Genomic DNA, 13,160 nt, shown 5'->3' with positions numbered 1-13,160 from the left:
GACCTTTTTCTCAACAGATGGTTGTACGTAGGTTTTCGGAGATTTTTGAGACAGTTCATATATATTTTTTTCTAAGTGACGGATGCTATTGAAGTTTAGGCATAGACTTTGAGCAAACCCAAACATATAATTAAAAAAGTAGTATTTAAAAATAATAAGGATTTTATGTTTGACAGTACATCAAATAGTCGGTGGCTGGTGATAAGTATAAACGTTAATTGTCTACATAGAAATTTTCTGTAAACCTTGATTCGAAAAAAGAAATTGTACTCTCATTAATTTTGGCTAACCTTCGCGGAAGTTTCAATTTTGTTTGAGTTAAGATACAGAAATAGTGTAAGTCTATTAACAGTTTGACTACGACGGAATATTGAATTTTGACGTGAAGGCGGTGCACAAGTATACTTTAAATTATTGAGAATCTTGAAATGGGATTTATTTGGCCCAATCAATTACTTAAACAAAAATTTTTAGGTGGAAGGAGACCATAAGTTTTAGTTTAAAAGGCTATCGGATTGATAAAAGTAGATTGAAAATATTGGGACTTTATCACAAGTACCAAAAACACACCAACGAACGTAAACTTTTGTAAAAAATCTCATGTTTTGTTCACAAAAAAAAAACATAATTAAGAGGAGACGGAAATTGTAAAGCTTACTTTCTAAAGTTAAATCAATAATTGAGAAATTAAGAATATTCCAAGTTTTATAAATTAAGGTACTTTGACGACCAATTCATAGCATAAATGGCTTTACATATTATATATCTTGTTTTATTAATATCTACGTGTACAAAGAATCCAACAATGACAATTTTCAAAGCAATAGTAAAATTTAAACATATGCTTGTCATATTCTAAACATGTTTTACTTCCACTATAGAACATTCTAAAGGGGCATAATCACGATTTTAGTCAAAAATTATTTTTCCGATTTTAATATTTACAATGCTTCAGTAAGGCATTTTAATAGGCAATCAAATTGTGAGTATCATTTGTTGAGTTTTAAGCGAGTTACAGAGCTTACAAATCTTTGCTATGTAAACAAAGCTGTTTTTTTACATTTTGAATGTTGAAGTGAAAATTCCAGTTATAGACCTAAAAGAAATGTGTTTAACGTTAGAAACGTTTATTTATGCTTAAAATGAATAAGAAGATAGAAAAATCAGCTTCAATTTTTTTGTCCTGGTATATTAAAACTATGTAAACAAAAACAGGGCACGAGCGTTGTTTACATGACAAAGAGTTGTGGGACTTGTACCTTGCTCATAACTCAATGACCGATTCTAAAATTTCACTTGATCGTTAGATTTACATTCATATAGCATTGTAAACAATAAAAATAGCACAATGGAATTTGACCAAAATCGTGAGCATCTCCATTAAAAGATTAGCGAGTACAGTTATGGAGACGCAAGGGTTGCACTAGTATTTTTATCACTGAGGAGATTCAAACAACTTTACTGATTAAATTATTGTGTATAATAACATATAGCAATATTTTAAATATATATTTCTGTATTTTAATAATGTATGTAAAGTCCAGTAAAGTTTCCTGATCAGTTATTAATACAATTGTCAAGAAGTATCAAAATATTGTCTATTTTGTTCATTGTAACCTATTTTGATGGGAATGTCGAACTCGAAAATTAGATTTAGTCAAAACTCTTAATTTGTATGATCTATGAATACGGTTTTTATAGTTGTACATTTGTAATATTCAAGGATAAGAAAAGGAATGAAGTATTGTGGGTTTTTTTCCATTTTTTTAAAAAGTATATCCCATTAACCCCTTGTCGTGTGTAAATCAAAATCTTTGTTTTCTTTGTTCTTTTCTTTCATTAGTATTATTATTATCATTATTATTATTATCATTATTATTTTTTATTTTTTTTCCCGTTATTCTAATTTCTTGGGAAAAAACAAAAAAAAAAGGTGAAAGATACTACGAGAACATTTAGCATACCTGTATATGATGTATATGATTTTGTACCAATAAAAAAACTAATGATTTGGACATAATATAAACAAGAAAGCTGTTTCAGTATATATAAATGTATGCAAAATTTGGAATAAGAAAAAAAGAAGAGGGGAAGAAAAGACCTATGCTCAAATCTTATGGCCATTTAACAGGAATTATAAAACTTGAGGTTTACTTAGAGAAACGACCTCTGTTTATCGAATCTCATCTGAAAAAGTGCTCTTATAAAAAGATCACTTTCTATGCCAGACAACATACACAGTATAAGGCATCAAGTTATATAGATCTATCAGACTTGAACATGTTCTGTTATTCATTAATATCATAATTTACCAGGTAATGACAGTTGATAGCCCGTGCTTTAACAACCAAAGTCCCACCTGCCACTTGCAATGTTTGATATTTTTAACATACCGTTTTTCTAGGTACTTGTCAAAAAATTGTAAGCCAAGTTACTCTTCGTGCCAAAATTTTATCTGTAAACCCACATAGACTTCTTACCAATCATATTGAGAACTAAAGTTACTTCCGAGCTTTGAAAAAAGGTTTTGCTGTGTGAACAGTATACAGCCTGGATTAGTTGAAGGGGCGTGGTCTTGATTTCTTCGATCAAAATTTATGTATTTATTTTTTATATTTTAAAATGTATTAGAAATGCAATTTAAATAATCAAAAGAATGTGAGTGTCAGTTGTAAAATTATGAACAAGATACAGAGCTCACAATTCTTTGTCATGTAAACAAGTTTCGTGTCCTGCTTTTTGTTTACATTGGTTCAATATACTGGTTTAGGATATTTTTTAAGCTGATCTATCTCTCTCTTTCTCTTCTAATTCGTTTAAGCATGAATTAATAATTTCTAGCGTTTATCACATTCATTTTAGAACAGAACCTGGAATTTCCAATTCAACATTCAAAATGTAGACAAAACCATGACGTAAGCTCTGTTTACACGACAAAGAATCGTAGTTCAGTATCTAGATCTCGCTTAAAACACGACAACCGACATTTAAGTTTTGGTTGAAAATTGAAAAATTCATAATGAAGCACGGCAAGCATTAAACACGGAAAAATAATTTTTTACCGATATCCTTAAGCCTACTGACTATGCCCCTTTAAAACGATTAAAAAACATGGACTGACTATGAAGGTGCGTGTTTGGTTAGTCTGTTTTCTTCTGGAGTTACATGTTCGCCTTAAAGAACATTTCTAATTTAACCATATCCCTAAACTTTAATTTTAAAGTATGGGATATATGAATCCCAAAACAAATGCATGTAGCATCTTCAGCGGCTTACTTGTGATCGAACTTTACATTTACACAAAAAAATTAACAAAATAATGTTTATATTTTGAGACCTAGAAGTCCTGTTAAAGCTGAACACCGCTCGTAAATAGGCACCGTCACACAGATACCTGGTATATAAACCCTTTGATTTCGTTACACCCGATTGCACACCTGAACCTCGTGGCCGACATGTAGTATTCCTTTCGTGGTCTTTAGATTTTATGCATTTTTTCCTAACTTATGTTCATTTTCTGTTCGTAAATAATGCATTGACCAATTTATTTGATGTAAGTATTCTTCTGGCTTCAAAAAGGTGCGTAAAATTTGATAATTTCATCGCGACCGAGTAACACGCCGATGCAAAATGTACGTCCACACAGGTGAGACCTCTACAGCAAAGTACTTTGAACTGTTTAGAGGTCTGTCCCTTATATAAGGGTTGTAGGGACAGCAGTGATAAAAGAGAAATATGGCGGACAGTGGCTATTTACGAGCGGTGTTCAGCTTTAATGTTACACAAAATATTGTGATACAACAGCTCTATTAAAATCTAGTACTTTAAGTGGGTTTGCACTGAAATAACTTTAAAAAGTACAAAACTTTTATAAGGTGGTTTTGAAAAAGATGAACGAAGATTTTTTCTCTTATTCTTTTTTTTTTATTTTCTGCTTTATTAACACATGTACATTCAAATTATAAGTATATGCTATTGATATTATCATACATGAACTTGCACAAGCATATTGAATATAAAGCTCAAAATTAGCCTTTGATTACAAATTAAAATATGCTCAAACATGAATATCATAAAATTAAATATAACAAAAATATCATAATACCATACATGTACCATAACATGAATTGAATTTAATATATTTTAATATTCCCATCACAAAATCTCAAAAGAAAAAGAAATCTAAAAAAAGTATCTAACAGATAAATAAAGGTATTATTTTTGTTTTTAATACATGCAATAAAGAAACTTCATTCGTATCATGTTCCATATGATTTCGTTTTCAGTTTTGTGGATCACCTCTGGTTTCTCAATTGTAGGTTAGATACTGATTGAATTTGGAATTTCTTCCGGATAGAGGTATTCATATTTTTGCACCAATTTTTCATTTCTTTGATGCATTTTCAAACTGATGTCCTTTAAGTTTTGTCTAAATCTGAAATTAATTTATAAAAAAAAATGTAAATATGAAAAAGGTAATAAAACGATGATTTTTTCGTAACTTACGTGTCCAACAGGTGGTGCCTTACTTTTTAAAAACTTAAAATTATAAATTCATATACATACACAATGTTGAGGTAACGAAACAAATAAATCTTGATTAATGATGAGCATAAATGTTTGTCTGTTTACAGTTCATTCTTTATCACAAAAATTCATTTGCACCGCCTTATTGTAATGAACTTAATAAAAAGAAATAATTGAAAATAAAACGAGATATCCCTTTTTATCAAACTTTTTCGACTACCACGTAAAAGCATCCCATTTCGTGTTCAATAAGTGCTGAAACCTATCTATACATGTAATGTAAGCAGGGCAATACTCGTTCCCATTTTTTTGCGCCCCATGTTGTCGTTTTCAAGACGAAGCGAAGCCGTTTGCAGGGAAGAAGGGCGAAAATAACACGGACCGACAATAACCCTGCATACATTATTCCATGACACTTACTCCTCTACAATTTTGACTGCAGCGGGATCATACGTGTAGGTGACTTCAAAGTCTCCTAGAGCGTTGGTACTTCTTTCACTGAGGATTCGAGTGATGACCATTGTGTCCAGTGTTGTAGACTTATCTATCAAACTTTTTACGATGTCTTCCTCTTTCAGTGGGTTCTGAGCATATATTAATCAGGTTGAGAAAAAAATAATAAAAGCTCATATTTTATGGATCAACATGAATTTTAGGTTCATTTGTAAGCATTTTTTAATTTGTAAAAAAAAAAGTGAAAATAATTTTGACTTATCCGATATATTTTAGAAATAGCGCTGCAAATTTATATTCATGTTTACCAAATGCACAAAGAACGATTATTATGACAATTTGAAATTATAAAATTTATTATTATCATTTTGACGTACTTTATTCTTCGGCGGAACTCCTTTAATTTTTGTAGGATAGTTGGGGGGAAATCCGTAAGCATCATACTGAGGAAAGTTTGCAGCAGCATGCACAACGCTGCTGGAGAATATCACGGATGTGAAAACCTCTATCAGCTGATCCGCTTTGCTGAACTTTCCGTTTTCAAAAGGGACACCCTATAATAAACAAATAAAATGATTGAAATTAAAAACAAATGCAACTGTAAACCACATAGTGCAAATGTTAAGTAATTACTTACCGGAATTCCACACCCTCCATCTGACTTTGATTTGGTCAGTTCTTGTCCAAACGTCTGAATTTCCACATCATTAATGATCTTGTCATTAGTGTCTACAGAAAACAAAATTATATATGCACGTAAACTAAGTGAAAAAAAGATCTGATGACATTTAAGATGCATTTGAACATATTGATGAACGTGACTCACTATATATGTTATGACTGTTTTCTTTTAATAAATGTGGATTTGACATTATCTAATTTCAAAACAGTAAAAATCTCAACACAACATTTTGACTTGATGGTTCTTTGTAACTGTTAAATCTGATTTAATGAAAAACAAGACCTCAAAACTTAGCATTTAAACAGAAAACCATGATTTATCATACTGTAAGGGAATAAACATTATACATGTACAGTGAAAATATATACTTTCAATCTTTTTACAAAGCTTTTGAACTCATTTTAAATTTCTGTTCATTTCTACACTCACCATAATACAAGTTGACATATTTAGTCACGTAGTCACGAATTGCTCCATATAACACCATGGAATCATCCCGCTGATAAAAGGTCGGCAAAATTGACCCATCACAGCAATACACCTATCAAAATATGTAGAACGTTAAATACAGTACTGTGGAATCATTTAATTTCGTGGGGGCCAATTTTCGTGGATTGCCTAAATTTTACAGGTTTATGGGGACGTAATTTTGTGTATTCTCTTAAACCTACAAAGGAAATATGACATTAATACCTCAATTTATTAATTTGTGGAGGATATATATATATATATATATATATATATATATATATATATATATATATATGATTTACATGTTTCTTGTTATGGTGGACAAAATAAACTATTACTCCTCTGCTATTTAGAAAAAATGCATAGTTTTACATTTTTGTACATGAAATGGCCAATGTTTTATTGTCTTACGTTCTGCAGAAGATACCCTATCTTTGACACTTTTTTGTATATAGCAATCTCCATGTCATATTGTCTTTTGCTCTCTGTTTAATCTAGCTATCATGCTGCGTTATTTATTTAGTTTTTTTATATGTAGGATTATTCCTTTTTTAACAGTATTGTGTTTTTTGTAGTTTAAATTTTGGTATTTTTTTTAGCATTTTGTACTTTGTCATTTATTATGTTATTAAATAATTAAATAACCATTCTTATTTTTTAGTCAATTGCTTCCGTAGTATTGTATCAAACGGAACACCACCATATCAGTTATATATATATATATATATATATATATATATATATATATATATATATATATATATATATATATATATATATATATATATATATATATATATATATACACGTATGATTCTTGTTGTAGTAGAAACAAAAAATACTTACTCCTCTGCTATTTAGAAACTCTGCGTAATTTCCCTCGATGTTCATTCTCCAGGAGTCGGCACTATTTTATTCAAAATAAAGTGTAGAATAAATCGTCATTCGAATAAAGGGTCAAATGAAAAGAAAAAATTGTTTGCGTGTTTTGGATCAAGCCCCAATCCACGCAGTACGATTGTGGGAAGAATTAGCTTTGTTCGCAAGTGCAACTCAGTGAATCTTCGGACTATAAAGGTGAATACAAGAACTAACCCTTTCTTAGTAAGTTCCAAAAAGCCGACAGCCCCAATCGCCATTGTTTTATCAATCCATCCACCTGGTGAGACCAAAAAGTTGAGAGCACGACTACCGAACAACATAAAAGAAAGAAAATTTAATTCAGAGACTTATATGTATTTTTTTTAATTAATGTATAAATAATTCATATGATGCCTCATACATTTTCCGTTAAGTTCGTAAGGTAAAAAAAATATATTCATTATTGTACTTGAATTCAAAATCGTAATATTTCTATAAATTCTAAAGAAATACTGATTTCAAATTATTTTTTCAAATAATTTAATACTGTAACATTTTTGTACACTTACTCGTTAATGGCGATAATGAAAAGAAAATGGGGCGCCAACAATTTGAACATTGGATGTGATGGCGAGAGACATCTATTTGTTGCTATACATATCCCTTCCATTAATAAATGTGTGTAACCTTGTAAAAAAAAATAATTTTGTTGTTGAATGTAACATTTTGCATTTTAATTATTTCATTATCCCTTTATTCTTAAAGCCTTAAATATAGGATTGAACGCAATGGCTATGTAAATAATACTCAAACATTTGCTGTATTATCAAAGTGAAACATATGTTACAAAAATTACACCCATTTATCCCATTTTCGTGTATTTCGATTTTTTCGTACTTTTGCCCAAACATGTTTTAAAAATACATAAACATTTGTAAAAACAGATAATAAACAAATCAATACGTTCATATTCATGTTTGCAAAATGACTATATTACACGTAACAATAGTCCATAGCCCTTACAATGAAAATTTTTGTCTCACTTTTTCTTATTCTCAGAAGTGTACATAGTTTTACCTTTTACACCTAATAATAGCCCTATATTTAATTTGATCGCTATATTTTTTTCAAGAATTTATATCAGATTTGTTGCTTGGGGATTACAAAGTCCATAGCTCATGTTTTTCTTTCTGTAACGATGTTATCTTGTGATTAGTCAGAAAAAATAAACGTGTTCAATCAACATATGCGTGACTGACGAACAATTAACAATACATAAAGAAGGATGAATACAATTATGTCTGGTCCCGAAAGAGACTCGGATATAGGAAAACAGATCGTGTTATCTAGTGTTTATTGTTATATACTTCATGTTTTTTAAAGCTCGACAGGTTTTTTTTTATCTAGATAAATTCAATACCTAAGTGGGTTAAGGCTTGGTGATAATTTGAATCTGCAACATTGTACCACATTTTGGCAAAAAGCCAGGTATACGGTGGATCAGTCGGTACAAAAATCTGAAAAAAAATATCTTTTTAGTGAATGGCCCATTCTACATGTATTTCAAAATGATGTGAAATAAATGTATGCAAAAGTCTTACGGGGTTTTCCGGTCCTTTCTGTTGAAAAAGTTGGATGGCTACGGGCATGAGTTTCCCAGCAGCGTTAACAAAGAACAGTGCTATCGGAACTGGGGACTGTACAATAAAAGCAAAGAAAAATAAATGAACATTGTAAATATCTTTATTGTATTCTAAGATGTAAATATTTCTTCTCATCTTTACTCACGAAGTGTAATTAAAAAGCAGAGTTAAGTTTATCAACAAACCTGCAAGTGATAAAATAGTTATCATGGTTAACTTAAAAAAATAAATCATAAACAGATGCTTTATTGAAATTATGTTCAAGTAATTGTTGGATAATTTATACGCACAATGTAACCTTCAACACAAGTTGTTCCATCAAGTATTTCAAGATCAACGATAAACAATCGCTTCTTGGACATGGCTTCCGACAATGTCAGTCCTTCGAGACATTCTTTAATAGATTCCTCTGTCACCCCGAACCTGGTGGTAAATAAAACAATTGGTTATTTGCAGCCGCTATCAAAGTTTATAAAACTAATATAAGTTAATGATTTCTTGCAATGTATTGAAACCGAGTGCGTATACAATAATATTATTCTTATTTAGAATCATGCTTAGGTGTTAACAAATAGTCCTAAAAATATCCTTAAAAAGTATCCTTATCCTTAAAAATCCTAAAAAGTCCTTAAAATATGATCGGTATGTGATATCACTGGTCAGCTTCAGGTTAATGTAATGCGAAAGCATCTAAAGCAATAAACATGAACAATAGGACAAATCTTTTTTTGTTTATTTCCGAAGTACAGTCAGTTCAAGCATATCTTTTACAACATACACCATAGCATAGCATAACATTGAAATCTCATAGCATAGCATTGGAATCTCATACCATAGCATTGGAATCTCATACCATAGCATACAATCTCATAGAATCGCATTCGTCATATCATACCATAGCATACCATAGCATAGCATACAACATTATTTTAACTCGGTTTTAAATGTTTTTATTTGAAAAAATAAATGTTTACATAATAGATTTGTGGTAAACTTTGGCTTACTATTATTTCACTTCGAAATGTGTGGAACTCTTCTGTGTATGGAGGCGTTTTTGTTTCAATCTTATAGCATACCATAGCATAGCATACCATACCATATCATTAAGCCCTTCATTTCAATTTCTCATAGCATAGCATACAAATCTCATAGCATACCATACAAATCTCATAGCATAGCATTAAAATTGCATACCATAGCATAGCATTATATTGTAAAAGATATGCATGAAATGACTGTAGCAAGGAATGAATAAAATTACTCTTGGTAGGCGAAATGTACTTCTATTCATTAGTTGTTGTGAAGAAAAACGTGATTGGAATGATCATGCAACTGTATAAATGTTTTAATATCAAAGAAACGCATTAGAATAATGGTTTTAAGTCAAATACAAGTAATTTAAGATTGACATGAAGCTGTCTTCGCATCGTCGCATGGTAAACAAAGTAGTGCGAGGCTCAATGCGTGCGCAAATATTAAAACCTGTCGAATGCCCAATACTGACACAACTGTGATTGGCCGAAGCCAATCACAATAATTGTTTTATATGTAGCAAATCAAGTACCATTGATACAGTCGTATGATTAATGTAAAATGTTTTCATATATAATTATTACTTGGATGGTATTTCTGTACAAAGACGAATGAGGTTTGGATTGACACTGTTCAAACGCTGCCATCCAAAATGCTCATCACTTTTCCAGTTCTCCATTTCCTATTTAACAACAAACTTGTAAATCATAATTTGCATGTTATATAGATACCATAACACATTCAACAACAATAGAAGCATAAAGGATGTTTACCTTTGGATCTCCGAATGTTTTTGAATAGACACCAGTCAAGTCCTCTAAAGTTTCCCATGAGCCACTTCCAAAAATCATTTCCACGCTTTTTCCAGCGAGAAGGCTGACTTTCCTTTTAAAAAGATCCCACTAAATCCAAGAAAAAAAAGTTGAAACGCGACTTTTTAGTTCTGCTTCTATTATTTCTCTAAAGACACGTGGCTTTTTATAACTAAGACCACTCATACCTTTTCAAAATAATAATTATTTTTGTTGTTTGAAGTATAGGTATTTTTCAAGTTCTTATAAGAATCAAACTTGATGTAAATTAGATGTGAACATCTAAAGCTATTCCATTAAAAAATCTGAAAGATTACTTAAAGATATGATGCATCAGACAACTCAAACCAACGCATGAACGTGAGGGGATTGAAGCGCACTTCCCCATTTCTGTCCGCCTATTTTTTGTGTAAACTGAATACCTCCTTTTTGAACGTTAAAATTATTTAAATGTATAAACTACTTTTTGGAAAATGCACTTTAAAACGTGAATCTTCACAAAAGTCATTGTAAGTAGGTCCTGTAGTTGCCTGACATTAGAACATTTACCTGTACCGAGAACTCCGTATCAGAAAAACTCAGAGCGCTAGACAATTTTTATCGACTACCGGTAGTATCAAGTTAAAAAGTACACGCAGTTCAATTACATTGAATTTTCCAATGTAGGAAATCTAATTTTTAAAACAAATATTTTTAAAGAATAATAACATTGTTATTTACATTTAGAATTTAGCAAATACGAAAATTAATGGGTCTTTAGCAATATCCGTAGGAAAAAAAAGCTGATCAATATATTAATGCATCTTACCTTTGCAGAATTTGAAAACTGCTCATCCTCGGGAACCTTTTTAACCTGATAAAATTAATTGCATTATTAAATAGTAAATACTTATACTAATATTTAAAACTGGCATCTTTTTTATTAAGTCAAACCTTTACCATTAAACTTCAAAAAGTATCATACTGTTATTCATACTTTTCATCTTATACGACCTAATAAATCAGTATGTTGTTAAGTCAATACATTGCTTTGAAAAGGACAATATAATGCAAAACTAATGTTGAATACAATATTAAAAATTAACCTGAACCGGTAGGCCAGGAACCTTTTCCTCATATTCATAGAGTGTTTTCTTCAACTCAAGCTCAGCATTTCTCTGATCTCTTCTAGGGTCAAACTGTGGAAGAAACGTATCAAATTTCCCAACGTACAAGTCCACATCAGGACGAATCCAACGAAGAATTGGAAAAACCGAGGCAGTTCCACTCCTCTTGTTCAGCACTTCTATCTTTTCAACATACCAATCGCTGAACATCCCGGCCTGATCTCTTCGTATCTTGATTTCTGTAACATCAGGTATATCTGTGTCATCTTTAATAGTGAAAACATCTAACTGTCTGGCCTCAAAATCGTTCCTTAACCAGTTGTCCAGAAAGGCAGGTTTCGTTTTTCTTCCAGAGCCACCAAGTAGAACTATTTCCACATTGGCATCAGTCCCGGCTCCCAATCGGTCCCCAGTCTTGACTTTGATTTCGTAGGTAGTCATTTTTCAACGTGGATGCTATTTCAGTAAATTTGTTGGTGTGAACTAGCCTTCTTACAACATATGATTAAAATGACACAGATCCGGATAACACTATCATTTGCTTGCTTCCTACCCCCTCCTGTTAGCTCGTTCAAACCTTGGTCGGCGAGACAGCATATTTGTTAAATAATTACATAATGAGTCTATTCAAATTTTTAAACGGGCCTAGACACGGTTTAAGATCACTTTGTCTAATGAATAAACCGTTTTACTTGTGCATTTTGAATGAAAGACCCAAATTTGAAGAGTTAGAGATCAAGCTGCAAAAGAGAGAGAGAGAGAGAGAGATGGTAAGAATTCGTTGTTATTTAATTATGAACAAAGCTCAAGACATATATATATATATATATATATATATATATATATATATATATATATATATATATATATATATATATATATATATATATATATATATATATATATATATATATAGTTATTGGTAAAGTTTCAAGAGGGGGGGTAAGAATTCGTTGTTGTTTAATTATAAACCAAGCTTGAGAATTATAATTTTAACAAATATTGTCAAGTTAGGAGAGTACAATTTCGTTGACTAAATGACTCGTGTCAAACAACATAAACTGATAGAATAAGTTCAAAAATAATATCACCAGCAAAAGAAACTTGAGAACAAAATTGGAACTCATAAGATTGCAACACGTATGTAAACAAAAAAAAGAATCGAGATTTTTTTTTTTTCACAAAACATGAAATATAAACTCTGTACCTTCCTATTACATGTACGTCTAACTCGACATTTTACTTTCAAAATTTGCCGAAGCATAATGTGCAAGTACCCATAATCGCCGAAAATACACAATTTTTTTTCAATTATTCATTTCATATAAGCTGTCATGTAGAACTTCCAATGCAGATCTCTGCACTGTTCATTTACTTAATCTGAGTGATTTTTTTTCATTAATATCGACTTACTTCTGACTAAATATGAACCCTATCCATGACCTTCGATTTACTGGAGGTCGATTACCCATTATTGCAGCTAATATCTTTCGTCATTTTTTAGTAATTAATCGGTAAAAAGGTCAAAACAACAATAAAAGATAAAATGTAAGAATATAACATAAACAATTAT

The 13,160-nt window shown here is 30.9% G+C and overlaps 1 protein-coding gene across 1 annotated transcript; it reads right to left on the bottom strand.

The window, feature by feature from the left end:
* Positions 1-3,925: 3,925 nt before the first annotated feature.
* On the bottom strand, positions 3,926-12,153 carry LOC136272507 (allene oxide synthase-lipoxygenase protein-like). The gene is made up of 15 exons (XM_066074179.1): positions 11,567-12,153; positions 11,290-11,334; positions 10,443-10,571; positions 10,254-10,351; positions 8,928-9,060; positions 8,596-8,691; positions 8,415-8,511; positions 7,564-7,681; positions 7,229-7,321; positions 6,980-7,040; positions 6,092-6,203; positions 5,618-5,709; positions 5,358-5,534; positions 4,948-5,111; positions 3,926-4,435 (listed from the first exon to the last, which is right to left on the bottom strand). Exons 1-15 carry the CDS (start codon positions 12,026-12,028, stop codon positions 4,321-4,323), a joined length of 1,992 nt encoding a protein of 663 aa, XP_065930251.1. The 5' UTR covers positions 12,029-12,153; the 3' UTR covers positions 3,926-4,320.
* Between the last annotated feature and the right edge of the window lie 1,007 nt (positions 12,154-13,160).

Source organism: Magallana gigas, chromosome 10 (genome assembly GCF_963853765.1).
Source record: "Magallana gigas chromosome 10, xbMagGiga1.1, whole genome shotgun sequence".
In the NCBI taxonomy this organism is placed as follows: Eukaryota; Metazoa; Mollusca; class Bivalvia; order Ostreida; family Ostreidae; genus Magallana; species Magallana gigas.
Note: the sequence above shows the minus strand (reverse complement) of the source record. Positions and strands in the feature narration are given on the sequence as shown.